This window comes from Heliangelus exortis, chromosome 17 (assembly GCF_036169615.1).
Source record: "Heliangelus exortis chromosome 17, bHelExo1.hap1, whole genome shotgun sequence".
Classification (NCBI taxonomy): Eukaryota; Metazoa; Chordata; class Aves; order Apodiformes; family Trochilidae; genus Heliangelus; species Heliangelus exortis.
In genome coordinates, this window is record NC_092438.1 from 10,735,493 (window position 1) to 10,749,828 (window position 14,336).

At 54.3% G+C, this 14,336-nt stretch overlaps 2 protein-coding genes across 2 annotated transcripts; one reads left to right on the forward strand and one right to left on the reverse strand.

Annotated features, from left to right (window-relative positions):
- Positions 1-420: 420 nt before the first annotated feature.
- On the reverse strand, positions 421-5,788 carry ATPAF2 (ATP synthase mitochondrial F1 complex assembly factor 2). The gene is made up of 8 exons (XM_071760395.1): positions 5,554-5,788; positions 4,069-4,113; positions 3,589-3,734; positions 2,975-3,072; positions 2,400-2,480; positions 2,163-2,275; positions 1,688-1,803; positions 421-1,047 (listed from the first exon to the last, which is right to left on the reverse strand). The coding sequence occupies exons 1-8, from the start codon at positions 5,669-5,671 to the stop codon at positions 910-912; spliced, it is 855 nt and encodes a 284-aa protein (XP_071616496.1). The 5' UTR covers positions 5,672-5,788; the 3' UTR covers positions 421-909.
- A 236-nt stretch (positions 5,789-6,024) lies between these two features.
- On the forward strand, positions 6,025-13,545 carry GID4 (GID complex subunit 4 homolog). Its single transcript, XM_071760405.1, has 6 exons — positions 6,025-6,384; positions 8,722-8,781; positions 9,633-9,740; positions 10,394-10,495; positions 11,517-11,647; positions 12,771-13,545. The coding sequence occupies exons 1-6, from the start codon at positions 6,172-6,174 to the stop codon at positions 12,832-12,834; spliced, it is 678 nt and encodes a 225-aa protein (XP_071616506.1). The 5' UTR covers positions 6,025-6,171; the 3' UTR covers positions 12,835-13,545.
- Positions 13,546-14,336: the final 791 nt, after the last annotated feature.

The following is a 14,336-nucleotide window of genomic DNA, read 5'->3' on the forward strand; positions in this document are numbered from 1 at the left end:
GTGGGAAGGTTAAATGAGAAGGTGGCTGCATGCACACCCTGGGGAGAGACCAGGTCTCTCTGAAAGCCATGTGGCTGGTGCTGCCTGTCATACAGATTCAGCTCCTGGTGCCCCGTGCTTTCAAAGATGGCAGGAGCCCAGATTCCACACACCTCCCTCCCTTTCTCCAGGATTGCACAGATGTCTCCCTGCTACTCCTTGGCTGCAAGGACAGGGCACGGGGCGTGGAGAGACTCACACAGATGCAGAGGGAGCAGATCTGTTTGGTACTTAGTGTCTGCTCAGCTCTGCTCCCTGGTTTTTGGTTTGTTTTTTTTTTTCCTGCCTGCAGCTATCCCAGCACCGGCCTGGAGCCTGGCAGCTCAGGACCCTACAACATGGTTTAGTGATTAAAACAAAGAAATACTCAGGAGCATTGGCTTTCAGCATCTCACAGGGGTGTGCCTTTAATCAAACAGAGAGACCCTGGTGTTACACACAGGCACTCTGAGGGATGAAGAACAGATGCAATGGAGTCTGTTTTCAGATTTCCATAACAAGTGTGTGTCAGGAGCTGGCAGCTATGCAGACACGTGGCATATGCCGGGTATGTCTGTGCCGTGCCCTGCTCAGGAAGCTGTTTCTTTCATGGGAGCTTCTCAGAGGAGGTATAGACACCAGCAATGGACAGGGCTGCTGTCCTGGGGATGCAGAGGAAGCTCACCTTGACCTTTCCTCCTTCTGGGCTTGAAACTGCTGGCTCTGCACCGTGGCAGGCAGCCCAGGCGAGGAGTTGCCCACAAAGCTGCATCTCCTCAGCACGAGGCTGATCCCAAGCAGGAGGTGGTGGCAGGAGGGCGATCACCATCCAGTGGCTCACACCAGCAATTCACAGCTGGGCACCTTCCTCCTGCACCCAGCCTGGCAGCCTCAGTCCTGCAGCAGCTTGTGCTTCACTGTCGAGCTCTCTGAGCAGAGGTGAACAAAAAGACCCCCGGCAGCCACGCGAGCGCGCAGCTCGCACAGGTCGTAGTCGTGGGCCCACTCCACGTTGCCCCAACGCTGAATCTGGGGGAGGAACAGGAGTCAGTGCAGAACTGGATTATCCACAGGGCTTCTCAGCAACTCCAAGCCTCCCTTCCCATGTTTGTGAAATGGGGGTGACACCCCCCCACCCCAGAAGCTGTGCTGGTAGTGGCTGATTATGGGGTAAGGAGATCTGGAGGTGAGCTCGGTGGCAAGACACGTTTCATCTGCACTGGGGGCTGAGGCAAAGCCCCTTAAAGGGAGGACAAGAAGATTCCCATCAACTTTGGCCACTTTTGGGGTCAGGGAGAGCTTCATGCCAAGCCAGTTTCCAGCAAGGAAGTTATTAGCTTGGTGTGTACCAAGGCCTCCAGGCTGGGTAACCCACAGTGAGAGAAGGCAGCCAGGAACTCTGCATTTCAGATGAGAGAGGGAGAAAAAGCAGACACCTGGGTTCTGCAAAAAGAAACTGGCAGCTCCAGGAGCACTCCAGGCTGCTGTGCCCATGATGCTGCTATAGAGCAGCACACTCCAGACTCTCAGATGGGGAGTCTGGCAGAGTGGAACCTCTCTTCTGTGATAGCAGGCACTTCCCTTGCCTGTCATTTGTGGTGAGAGATACATTTATCATACTGAGATTATTGCTATTTGAATTATTGGGCTGTTCTGTAACATCATTTACCTGGTATTCTTCCTCCAAACGAGAGAGCAGCACAGCTTTCTCTACTGTAATGTGCCTGTCAATCAGCCCCATGGACAGAATCAGAGATTTCAGCTGGGTGATTACAAATTCTATACCTGGAAGGGAATAATCCCAAACAAACAAGATTCATGGTTGTTTTCTGCAGCACTACAGCAGCCACTTCACATGCTCAGAAGAGAGAGCCAGGCTGTGGCACCTCCTCAGGGACAGCAAAACCTCAACTTGCACCTGGGTGTTAATGAAGTTATTTGTGCTAGGGCAGAGCAGCACACTCAGACCCTGAACACCAGTGGCACTAAGGGGAGAGTACCTACCCTTAACAGGCACAGCTAAGTGACTATGAAAAACATAAACCCCAACATTCTGATTGTCTCAGCAGGAGGGGAAAAGCATTCAAGTCACTCTTTTCACTTGTGAAGAGGAACTGAGGGCTCCCCAGCCCTGCTTCCCTCACCTTGCAGGGCCCAAACATTGTAAGAGGCCAGATGGCTGATGAAGGTCTCCTTGGTGCTGGCTGGGATGTTTGGCCCCAGGATGCTGGTTGAGGAGCCAATTTTCACGTTGTACCTGGAATGATCACCCCACCCCTTAGAAGAGCACAGGGCTCATGAACTGTGCAGCTCTGACAGCCACAAGCACAAGAGCTCCTCAGCAGGGCAGGGCATAAGCACGAACATCTTTAAGCTCTTACCTCTTCTCAGCCCAGGCAACAATGGGGTCCCATTCATTCCTCTGCAGCTCTGCCAGGGCACCTGGCTCCTCCACACGATAGCTGGGACATGGCAGAGCAAAACCTCACTGGATGTTCACTCCCAGGCATTTAGCAGGCTTGATCCTGCAGCCCAGGGGGACTTTGAGGAATGAAGGGCATTTTGCTACTGGTACAAGTAACCTGAGTTACTTCTGCTGGCACAACACCAGCAGGGACTGGGCTGACATTGTCCCTGTTTTTTTTTATTTCCAAGATCTTTCCTTCCTTCTGCTCCTGCATTTGCCCAGCAAGGAGGTGTCCAAAACAGAGCCCAGCAGAGGACCAGATCCCCATTCTCACTCACACCTCTGCCCTCTGGGTGCACAGCCCTCCACTGGATTTGCAGACACGGGGCTGGCCTAAACTAATTCAAACTCTTGGGCCAGAACAGCCCAGAGCGCTGCCATGACTGCGTCCCTGTAGACATTTCCCCTCTGCTCCCCCAGCCACCCTTCCAAAAACCACACTGTGACAAGAGAACCTCTCCTCTGCTCCAGGGGGGACCCATCTCATACCAGACAGTGTCAGTCTCCAGGAATTTCACAGCTGCACGGATCAGCTGCGTTTTGTTCCGCTGTGTGGGATTGTCCAGAGCCGTGTTGCACAGCGTGGTCTGTGGGACAAAGGAAATTTAAACTGCTGTTAGGACTCAGGGAGGGAGCAGCTTCCACTGTACAAGCCCAAAATGCAGAGGAATTTGTGGCAGAGAGCTGAGAGGAACAGCTAAAGGGGGTGCAGGGCCACCACATGGCTTGTGTAGTAGGAATCTTCTTGCTGGCTTCAGAACAGGCACATCAAGCATCAGGGCAGAGGGCTCATGGACTCCTCCAGAGCTCATCCACATTCTTCCTACCCACTGCTATCCCAAATGACACTGTCCAGCTCTTTCAAGACCCCCAGTGACACAGATTCCCCCTGAGACAGTCACTCAGCCAGTCTCTGACCACCCTCACAACTCCAAGGTTCTCCCAGGGCTCAACCAAAGTCCCGACTTTTTGTCCCTGTTTCCATGGGCATCAGGACAACCTGTTCTCCCCACATCCTGCATTTGGAGACCTGTCCTTAATCCTGACTGCTTCCAACATACCACATCCTGCCCTGCTGAGGCCTCAGACCTGCTTGTGCTCACCAGGTGCATAGTGTAGAACTTCATGGTGTCTTTCTGGGAGTCCCACTCCGTTGCCACTGCAATGGCCAAGGCCTCGCTGGGGACAGTGAAGAGCTTGCCCTGGGGAGTTTTCAGCTTTCGGTGGTCCAGGTTTATTTCAAAACCTCCTGGGGAATCAGAGTAGAAATCCTGGGGAATCAAAGAGGAGCATGCACTAAGGAACAACAGACAACCCCACAGTGGGAGCAGATCCAGAGCTGAAGCTGATGGGAGCACTGAACCAGGGAGACTTGAGTTTCCCAACATCATTTGGACATATTTGATCTTGAAAGCTGTTTCCTGACACAGTTTTGCCACACAAGGAAGGGGGGGCACAGCAGGCTGGTGACAAACACCCCACTGGCACAGCCTGGGTGTGCCATGCTGTCACTGAAGCAGCATGGGGTGAAGATGCCCCTCCCAGAAGCAGCCCCTCCACCCTCCCCCAGCAGCCACACTCACCTTCACCTTGAGAGATGCTCACGTTCTGGTAAAAACGTTTCCTCTCTAAGGGCAAAAACAGAACCACCAAGAGGGCAGTTAGAGGAGGTTCAGCTCCTTCCCCTGCTTCCCATCACAGCCTGGAACAGATAGAACCCTCAGTGCTGTTGTGGTGGCCTGGATGAAAAAAATCTTGCTGTAGGTAAAGTACAGGTTCTGAGCACTAAACCACTTCAGTGAGCCCCATGAAACTGGTGGAAAAGGTGTTCCTGTGCACAACCAACAAGTGAATGGGACCCACTGCACTTCTGCCAAGCTGTGTCTCAGCTTCCTTCAAACCAGCCTGCACTGAGCTCCAACAGAGTCTGGCAGGGGAGGTTTCCAAATCAGAGCTGCCCCAGCACTCCTGGAGATTCACCCTGGACTCAATCTTTCAAGATTCTCTCCCTGCAATCACGATTGACAAATTAATCCCTGAATCACCTTGGCTGACTCCATCTCCCTGCGTGTTCTGTCTCAGAGCAACAAGAACCCCAGCACAGCAGGGTCAGAGTTAGTGCAGGCACAGCAACCTCCCTGTCCACCCCCTGATGACAAACCCCCATGTCCTCCCCTCAGTGCCCCCTCAGCTCATTCTCTGCTTTGCCCTGCAGCTGATGCACCCACTGGAGGAACCACAGCAGGGACAGGACAACGTCCTCCCCACCACGACAGCCCACGGGGGGAGGTTTATGGCAGGTGGATGGTGTTGGGGACACGTCCCACTGAGTCATCACAGGAGGAAAAACCTCCCGTGGTCACCTCCAGCCCACACATCCTGCTCCAGCCCAGAAGGATGCCTGCTCCACCAGCAAGGTGAGCCTGAGGGAATGGCAGGTTTCTGTTTTATGAGCAGGCTGCCTTCCTGCCAGTGCTTTTCCACACACTCCCAGCAGCCCAGAGCCGATTACACGTGTTGCTAAGGCTCAGCCTCTCTCAAGCAATGCAGAATCTGGAAGCCATTCCCCTGATGACAGCAACTGGATTGTAAATCCTCAGACTCGTAAATCTGACTCCTGAAAGGTGAAGCAAACAGGCCCGGTGGCAGGGCTGTTATTTGAGGCTGAAAAAAACCCCCAAACCATCACATTCCCGCTGGGGAAATGGGAGAGGATTTGCTCAGAACGAGCTTCAGGACCTCAGAAAACGCCACACCGTTCCAGAAAGATTAAATATGTGTGGAACCCGGAAGAGACCCGAGTCACGGTGATGGGCTCCAACACCCCGCACCGAGTTCCCCCAGCTCTGCAGCCTCCCCGCAGGCAGAACGAGGCTCATTTCGGTGCCCTCAACCCCCACGTTTCCAGCAAAATCTGTGGAGAGGATCCGGGACCCAGAATGAACTTCAGCCACCCCGGGTGGATCCCATCCCTCAAAAAATAAAAGAAACAAACCATCCCTAAAACCCACCAAACACCCATCCCCTCCTCCCTGACGGAGGCTGGAGAGGCCCCGGCGCTCCCTCACCTGCCGGCGGGGCATAGCCCCGGTCCCGGCCCCGCACCGGGCCGCTCCCGGGAGGCGGTCGGAGGAGCCGGGCAGGCGGGGAGCGGGCCCATAGCAGCCGTCGGCAGCCGCACCACATCGCGGGGTTAGCACAAGGACGACGGGGAGGAGGAGGAGAAGGAGGAGGAGCCGGAGCCGCCGCCACCACCCCCCTCCCGTTTCAGCGTCGCTCCGCGGGCGCCGCCATCTTGCGGGGGCAGCGGCCAATCCGCGCCGGGAACGCGTTTTGCTCCTTCTCCCGTCCCGTCCCGTCCCGTTCCGTCCCGTCGGGGCAGGGAACTACATTTCCCAGCAGCCCCCTGCGGCCTTCGCCTGCCGGGAGGAAGCGCGTGCACGGAGCCTTCCGCCAATCGGCGACAGGCACCGCCCCTCCCGCCGCGCTCTCGGCCAATCGGTGCGCGGCACCGCCCCTCCCGCTGCGCCCGCCAGGGCCAATGGGAGCGCGCGGAGGCGCTGCCGGGAGGGCCTGAGCTCAGGCGGCGGCGGCGGCCTCGGGGAGCGGAGCGGAGAGGAGAGGAGCGGGCGGCCCCGGCCCCGGCTTCGGCCCCGGCCACGCTGGCGCCCGGCGACCCTCCCGAGATGCCGGTGCGGAGCGAGCGGTGCCGCGCGGGTGGGGCGGCGGGTTCGGTTTCTTCTCCCCCCTCCGTGTCGGCCGCCAGCAGCCTGGTGCCGCCGCCCCCCATCAACACGGCGCAGCCCGGCGTGGCCACTTCGCTGCTCTACAGCGGCGCCAAGTTCCGCGGGCAGCAACGTAGCAAGGGGAATGCCTACGAGGTAGAGGTCGTCATGCAGGTGAGGGGCCCCGCGGCGGCCGCCTTCCCCCCCCGCTTCCCCCGGGCCCCGCCGGTGCTCCCAGGCCGCGGTCACTACCCCCACCCCCCCGGTTCCGTTCCCGGCCGTCCGGGCTCCCGTCCCCTCGGGTCCAGTCGCCTTTTCGCCTCGCTCAGTCCCCCTGCTGCCGCCGGTCTGCCCGCCCCCGTTCCCCTCAGCCCCGGTTGCTGGCTCTGCCGTTCCCCGGTTCCCTCAGAACTCTGCTGCCGTCCCCTGAGCTCCGGCGGGGGCTGTGGCTGAGCTGGGGAGGATCCTTTCCCTCAGTCGCAGCGTCCCCGTTCCCCTCAGCCCCGGTGCGATGGGACCAGGAGTGCAGAAGCCTCGGGGGGACCCTTCCCCTCGGGCCTGGAGGGTCCCTTGGTCCTCCCTGCCTGACCTGGTTGTTGTTCCCCTGGTTCCATCACACCCAGTAACAGCTGTGAGTTCTTGGGCTCTGGAGAGATCTCCATTCCCCTGTGTGCTCTTCTGTTCTGAATCAGGAAAAAAGACCCTGGCCTCTTCCCCTCGGGCCCCAACAGAACCTCTTTCTCTGTGCTTGCTTCCTCTCAAACCCTCAGGATGACCTCCAGCACTCGTGCCTTTTTCTTCCCCCTTCACCCCATTCCTCTCAGCCATGGCAGGGTTCATAGCTCAGGGTCCTTCCCCTGCTCCCTCCAGGCTCTGGGGTGTCTGTGCCCCTCCATGCCATGGGGCAGAAGGCTGAGAGCCCAGCTCAGTGTGGGTGTTGTCCTGGGAAGTCCTGGGACAGCCTGTATTTCAGGCCTGGCTGGAAAGCAGCAGGGATCCACGTCCCAGTCCCTGGCTAGCACAGCATGGACCTGGGAGCCAGGGTTCCCTGTCCCTGGGGGGTCAGAAGTTCCTCCAGGAAGCCTGGAGTCAAGTGTGGTGGTTCAGGAAAGCAGGCAGAGAGCTGTAGTGCCCAGCTGTGCCAGGGACACTGCTTTGTGTGGCTTTCCCATTCCTCCCTGCAGCCACTGTCACCCCATATCCTCTGTTTTCAGTCCTAGGCATTGGCAAGAGGGCTTTGGTCAGAGCTGGTGAGGTGTGTGTGGAGCCATGGGCACATGAGCAAGCCAGACATCTGAGCCACCCTTTCCTCTAGAGCACCCTGCCCCTCACAGCTTTGTTCCCTCTTTGGTGACCCTGGGATCCTGAGGGACTTTGGTTGAGCGTGGAGCAAGTTCAGTGGCAAAGTTGAACGGCTGTGCAGGCATTCTGGGGCTGTGCCAGAGCCCTGGGGTGGGTTGTGTTTGTACCAGAGGGTCTTGTTTTTCCCTCGGGGTCCTTCCCTTGTCACAGCACCGGGGAGCTGTCAGGGTTTGCTGCGGTGGGGACATCCCATGGCCGATCAGCTTCACTGCACGCTGCCTTCTGGCGGGGGCTGTGGCTTTTTGTGCTAAAAACGCTGCTGTTGTGTGGCTGTCAGCTGAGGAGAGGTGGCTGCCTCTGCTGAGCACACAGAAACGGTGCTCTTCTTTGATCCCGGGTGGGGAAGATCCATCTTCTCACAGCTGATGTTTGCACTTCCCCCAGATAATTCCCCTTGGAAACTGAGCTGGAGGTGTCGGGGATGGGAGGGAAGCTTGGAAAATCCCCTGGGTTTAAAGGTGCTTGGAACAGGCGTAGCTCCTGCCTGCTTCCTGCACAGAAGCAGCAGCAAGGTGCAGGCCTGTAACTCAGAAGAAGGGTGATGTAAAAGCAGTAGGTCAGGGAGAAAAAGCCTCTCCCAAAACACATGAGATATCATCTGCCTTCTGAGCAGGTTTTGGTGTGCTTGGGACTAGGCAGGGAGTGCAGGGAGTGTGCTGAGAGGTGTGGGTCAGGCCAGTTAAATAAGCAGACGGTGAAGCTCAGGGCCATGTTTTCTTCCTCTAGCCTGAATGATCTGCATTAAATAGGTGCTTTTTACTCTGATGGCACCTGAACTCCATTTTGCTGGCAGCAGCTGACTGAGAAATGTGGGGGCTGGGGGTGTGGGTGCTCTCACTTGGAGAAGACTCTGAGTCTGCTTCCTTCTGGGTGGAGAGAGGGATTTTTCTTCCCTTTTGAGACCTCTGGACAGGGAGTGATGGAGCTGGAAGCAGGTGGGGAGTCGTCAGGCCTGGCATGTGGGGTTGTCAGCACCTGTAAATGAGCTTCCCAAGTTGTTCCCAGGTGTGGGGAATTGCTGCCAGTGAGTGTTGGGCAGCGAGCTGGACAGTCTGTACCAGCTGAAGCTGAAATTATTCTTGGAGGGGTTAGAAACTGCTTTGGATCAATTGGCATTTGCTTATGGTTGGGCTTTGCACTCTTTTCTAGCATGTGGATATGGAAAACTCCTATCTCTGTGGATACTTGAAGATTAAAGGCCTTACAGAGGTGAGTGTTAACTGCTGTGTGGAAGCTTTGCTGTCTTCTGGTGAGGTGGGAAAAGCTGCCACCAGAAAGAGGAAGGGGGGAGGGATTGTGTGTACAGTGTGGCCACAAAGCAGTTGAACAGCTTCAGTCTGGTGTTCTTGGCTTGTCAAGCAAATCCAGAGAGTCCTTGTGGGAATCCTGAGTGAGGGAAGTGTATCCAGCATCCCTGAAGGTCTGAGCAGAACTGAGGCTGTGCTGCAGTCAGCTTTAGGCACTCCACCAGTTAAACCAGGACAGATCTTTACACTCTTCCTTCCCCACCCACCCTGACATCTGCTCCTGGTGTTGGGCAGTTGTTGGGAACTGTGTCCCAGAGGTGATTCTGTGTGTCTGGCATTACACAGGAGCACCTGGAGAAGCTCACTCACCCTGGCTGAGCCTGCTGTTCCCTGCCTCCATTCTCCTAATTTGGTGCCAAAGCAAAGCTGCAGAGGAGCATCTCTTCCAGGGTGGCTCAGTCCAGCCCTGGGTTTTTGTAGCAACCACCCCGTATCTGCCTGGGGAGCAGTGCTGGCTCTGAACCATCACTTGTGCTCATCCAGCTGGGAGCTGCCCCCAACCTCTGACACAGCTCCTTCTGGTTTCAGAAAGTGAATTGGGAGGCTGGAATGAAGGGGTGGAGGCTGTGGATGTGCAGAGCCAGCCTCCAAGAGGTGTGAGGCAGGAGAAGTCAGGGTGCTGCTTGGAGGAGACCAGCCTGGGGCTCCTGCTGCAAGTCTCTGCTTTTTGCTGAGCACACGTGCACCTCTGTCTGTGTCTGAGCTCCTGTCTCTGGGTGACAAACCTTCTGACCTCTCCTTCATCTCTCCTAGGAGTACCCAACCCTCACCACTTTCTTTGAAGGGGAAATAATCAGTAAAAAACACCCTTTCTTAACACGCAAGTGGGATGCTGACGAAGACGTGGATCGTAAACACTGGGTAAATAAGTCCTGGGGGTGGGTGTGTGTCTGGGCAGCTGATTTAGAGGTGAGGTGCAGTGGGTGCCCACGCAGGAGCTCTGTGGGAAGGGCCCTGGCAAGCTCTCCATTCCTGGTATCTCTCTGCTTCCCACACTGGGTTCTTTTGGCTGTGATCCAGGAGAAGGGAGAAAGCGTCTTGCTTTCCAGCCCTGTGGTTGGAAGTGAGCAGGAGCAATCCCCATCTCTCAGCCTGCCCAGGAGAACACACTCCTTAGGCTGAAGGCTTGTTGCAGAGTGGTGCAGGGCAGTGGGTACCTGTGTCACAGCCACCTCAGTCCCTGCTCAGGCTGGGGTGTGGCTGCTGCCATGCCAGCTGATCTCCTCCCCACCTCGACCTTTGCTATTTTATGCCAGGCTTGGATGGTTATTGTGCTTCTGTCAAAATATCTCCCTCTGGAAGCAAAGGAACTTCTTCAGCCTGGCTGGAAAGGTGCTGGGTGTCTGGAAATGCCCTGTGCCAGTCCTGGGCTGTGTGTTTAGCACAGCTCCAGGAGAAGAGCAGCCCCTTTGGCCAGGAGGTCCTGTTCTGTAGCAGTTTGTTCCTCCTAAACCAGCTTGTACGACTGAGCTGTACTCCTAGAATAAGCATCCTCTTTTTTTATCTTGTTTTAGGGAAAGTTCCAGGCTTTTTACCAGTATGCAAAAACATTTAACTCTGATGATTTTGATTATGAGGATCTGAAAAATGGGGACTATGTCTTCATGAGGTGGAAGGTAAGCTCCACACGTCTGCTTCTCTGATGAGCTGCTCACAAACAAATGACAGAGCCTTGTGGTGCCTGAAAGCTTTTTCTGGTTTAACAAAAGAACTCACTCTGCCAACCTCCTAACCAAGCATACTTGCACGTTGCAGTGTCACTTCTGTCTAGCCAGCTAATTGCATCCTTAAGGGCTGCAGCCACGGCTGAAAACACAACAGGAAAATCTTGTTTGGTGTTGCTCTAGAGGATGAGAGAGTTGGTGTGTCCAGTCCCTGTGTGTTTGAACCTCTCTGCTCTTCAGCTGAATCAATTAATTCCTCTTCACGTGAACCTTGGGCAGCTGCAGGGAGGAGAAATCATGGGATCCCAGACTGGCTTGGGTTGGAAGGGACTTTAAAGATCATCCAGTTCCAACCCCCTGCCATGGGCAGGGACACCTCCCACTAGATCAGGTTGCTCCAAACCCCATCCCACCTGGCCTTGAACAGTTTCAGGGATAGGGCAGCTGGAGCTTGTATGGGCAACCAGGGCCAGGGTCTCACCACCCTCACAACAAATAATTTCTTCCTAATGTCTCATCCAAACCTCCCCTCTTTGAGCTTGAAACCACTCCCCCTTATCCTATCACTACCTACCCTTGTTAAAAACTCCCTCTCCAGCTTTTCCTAAGTCCCTTCTAAATATTGAAGGGCTGCAATAAGGTCTCCCTGGAGCCTTCCCTTCATCAACCAAGCAGCTCAGAGTCCTGATTTTGCAGTTGGCCTCTGGTCTGCTGAGGCTGAACTGAAACTGGTCCTGTGCACACTTTCTGTGCACATCTCTGTTCTCAGCTGTCTGCCTCCCTGTCAGATGCCCACAGTGGCAGGTGGTGAAAGAGCAGGCTGGGCTCTGGGCTGCTGCAGGTGCAGGGAATGCTGAGCCAGGGATGCTTCTTGTTCATGGGTGCCAATATTCAGTTTGAGAGGGCAAACTGGGGTGTGGGGGGGTTAGTAATTGACTGAAATTGTAAAATGTGGTCTGTGTTTTGTGTGCAGGAACAGTTCCTAGTCCCAGATCACACCATCAAAGACATCAGTGGTGCTTCCTTTGCTGGTTTCTATTACATCTGCTTCCAGAAGTCAGCAGCATCTATAGAGGGCTATTACTACCATAGGAGTTCAGAATGGTAAGGAAGCAAACAGTGACTCCTCTTCTGCTTCTCTGCAGCCTTGGGAGTGTCCGGGTGGTTCTTCTCTGGGCTGGGAAGAAGATTCAGTCTGGTGATTGGAGCTTGGGGCAGAAGGGAGGGGGTGTGTGTGCCCTGCTCAGCCAGAGCAGGCTCATCAGCCTGTTCATGTGGTGTAAAGTGTTGCTTTTTTCACATGGCCAGGGATAACCAGGCTGGAGAGGTGGTGCAGGGGAGTGGCAAGGTCTGGAGATCAGCTGTGGCCCAGTGAAGCAATGGGAGGGGAGGCAGACACTGGCTGTGGGTCACTAAAAGCATCCAGAAGCCTGGTCCCAATCCCAACTCTTGTAGGGCTTGTGTGCTCCTGCCCTCCCGTGGGGAGAGGCTGAGTGTGTGGGGTTGTGCTTGGTTCAGGGAATCAAGCTTTGAGCTTCCACCACATCTTGGCTCCTCAGAAGATGTCAGAGGAGCCTTCAAGAAGGAGCTCAGTGCTTTCTCACATATTGCAGCTTGGCTGTTGCTCCCCTCAGGCAGGAATCTTGTTAGCCCAGTGCTTCATAGCCCACAGTCCTTGGGGTGTTGGTGTAAGAGAGGGGTAACAGTCGAAGTGGGTTGGTTGTTTTCTTGTTAAAATCATGTGACAAGTGGCTGTGGAGAGCTCTCTTCCTTCTGACAGCCTCGGGTATCTGTCACACACAGCTGGTGGCTCCAGAGGGTGGCTGGAAGCTCTCAGGGGAGGGCAAGGTCCCTGGGAGGCTTTCAGACAGATGCCCTCAAGCTCAGCTTTGAAAGACCCGAGTGTAATTTGCAGCTGGAGCAAACACTGTTTGAACATGAAAGTTTTTTGAACTTCAAAAGGTGTCTAAAAACCAGAATCAGCCCACCCGGGCACTGCTGTGTGTCTGAAAGGCACAGGAATGGGAATGAGGAATGACATTGAGTTCTGACAGAGTTTTGGGACCATCCCGTGCGTGTTGGATGCCTGAACACCTCAGAGAGGACTCGGAGACCCTTGGGGGGGGCAAAGAGAGGAGATTTCCAGCAGGGTGTCTGCAAAGCTGGAGCCTTGAGTGCTTGGGGCATTCTGTGTAACCCTCTCTCTTGTCTCCCCCCTCTCTCCCAGGTATCAGTCATTGAATTTAACTCACGTTCCTGAGCACAGTGCTCCTATCTACGAATTCCGATGACAGCTGCCCAGAACTGGTACTGTCCAGAACCAAACAGGGCAGGAGAGCATGGCCTGCCAGGAGAACTGTGTCCCTGTGGGAGCACGGGAATGCACGCTTCTCTCCTGCCCCTCGGACTCGTGAGAAGAGAGCCTGAATGTTAACTCACCCAGCACAAGGAGTGTGGCTGCTGGAGCCTGATTCTCCCTCCTGTCGAGTGGCGATTTGATCTTTACTCTGGTTTTAAGCTACCTTTAAATGCACTTTCTTATTGCACAGCTAGTTTCTCTATCACTGAAGTTCCTCCTGGCTCTCCTCTGGAAGCTGTTTCTCAGTAGCTGGAGTCAGTGGTCTGAGTAATAAGAAAATAGAAGCTCGGTGCTTATATTTTCATTGTTACAGCCTGATATGGGTTGAAATCGCCAGGATTCAGGTTTATTGCCCTGATTGTCAGCTCTGATGCTCCCTGGAGCCAGGTCCTGTGTGTGAGGCTCTGCTTGGCAGAGAGCTGCAGAGTCTGTTGGGGGAGTGTTGGCTGAGACAGAGAAGGCTTGAAATGAGTCTCTTTTGCTTTGTGTTGGCTAACGAGGTTAGCCAGAGCTGCAGATCTTGCAGGAACACCAGCCCTTTGGAGCTGGGAGCTGTTCCCAAGTGTCTGGATACGCCACTGGGAATTAATTTGATGTTTATGGACTTCCAGGCTCTCAGTAAAGTGGATCTGAACTCTGCTTATATAGGTGTATATTTGCTCTTTACTTAAGTTAAGGGTAAAAACAAACAAACGAACAAAAAAAAACAAAAAAAAAAAAAAGAAAAGAAAAAAAAAACAAGAAAGAAAAAAAATACTTTTATTGAAAAAAAAAAAAAAACCAACCAAACAGCATATTTTTATGGTTCCTTTCCCCAAGGATCCTACAGGAAATGCACAAGTACTTGAGTACGTGTGGCCGTTTTCACATTGAAAACCGGGAAGTCCCGCGTTAGTTTTTATATCCGTGTCTGTAACCAGCTTTGGGCAAGTAATCTGGAGTGCAGGTGCTGAGCAGGAGCTGTTCAGCATTTGTACTCACTCTTCATGCTTCACCAACACCGCTGCTTGGTACCTTTTTGCAAGGGAAAAAAAAGAAAAAAAACCCAAACAAACAGCACCCGCTTCCCCCCCTGGCTCTGAAATGTTCCCAGCGATGGAACTTAAGGCTCGTGTGCCAAAGTGTGTGTGTGGGTTTGTTTTGGTTTGTTTTTTTTTTTTTTTTTAAAAGTTGGCCTCAGTTTTGTATTTAATGTGACAGTCCCACCCGCAGGGCTTTTGTGAGAGTTTTGTTTGCCTTTTTCTGGCTGTTTCTGGGTGTTGAAGGACTGGTTTGGTGCTTGGGAGAGGGAAGTGAAGCCTCTGGGTGCTCGGCGCTGAGGTGGTTTGGCTTTTCTTCTTTTTTTTATTTTTTTTTTTTTAACTAACTTTCTTTTTTTTTTAACAGCGTGGCTGTCTGGTTTCTTGCAGTTAGTTTAAGCCTTAATGACAAAGC

Coding starts and splice junctions, on each gene's coding strand:
- ATPAF2 (XM_071760395.1), bottom strand. CDS start 5,671: ATGTGGTGCGGCTGCCGACGGCTGCTATGGGCCCGCTCCCCGCCTGCC. Junction 2,481..2,974: donor CTGGAGACTGACACTGTCTG/GTATGAGATGGG, acceptor GCCATGTCCCAG/CTATCGTGTGGAGGAGCCAG. Junction 1,804..2,162: donor CAATGTTTGGGCCCTGCAAG/GTGAGGGAAGCA, acceptor ATTCCCTTCCAG/GTATAGAATTTGTAATCACC.
- GID4 (XM_071760405.1), top strand. CDS start 6,172: ATGCCGGTGCGGAGCGAGCGGTGCCGCGCGGGTGGGGCGGCGGGTTCG. Junction 8,782..9,632: donor AGATTAAAGGCCTTACAGAG/GTGAGTGTTAAC, acceptor CATCTCTCCTAG/GAGTACCCAACCCTCACCAC. Junction 9,741..10,393: donor ACGTGGATCGTAAACACTGG/GTAAATAAGTCC, acceptor ATCTTGTTTTAG/GGAAAGTTCCAGGCTTTTTA.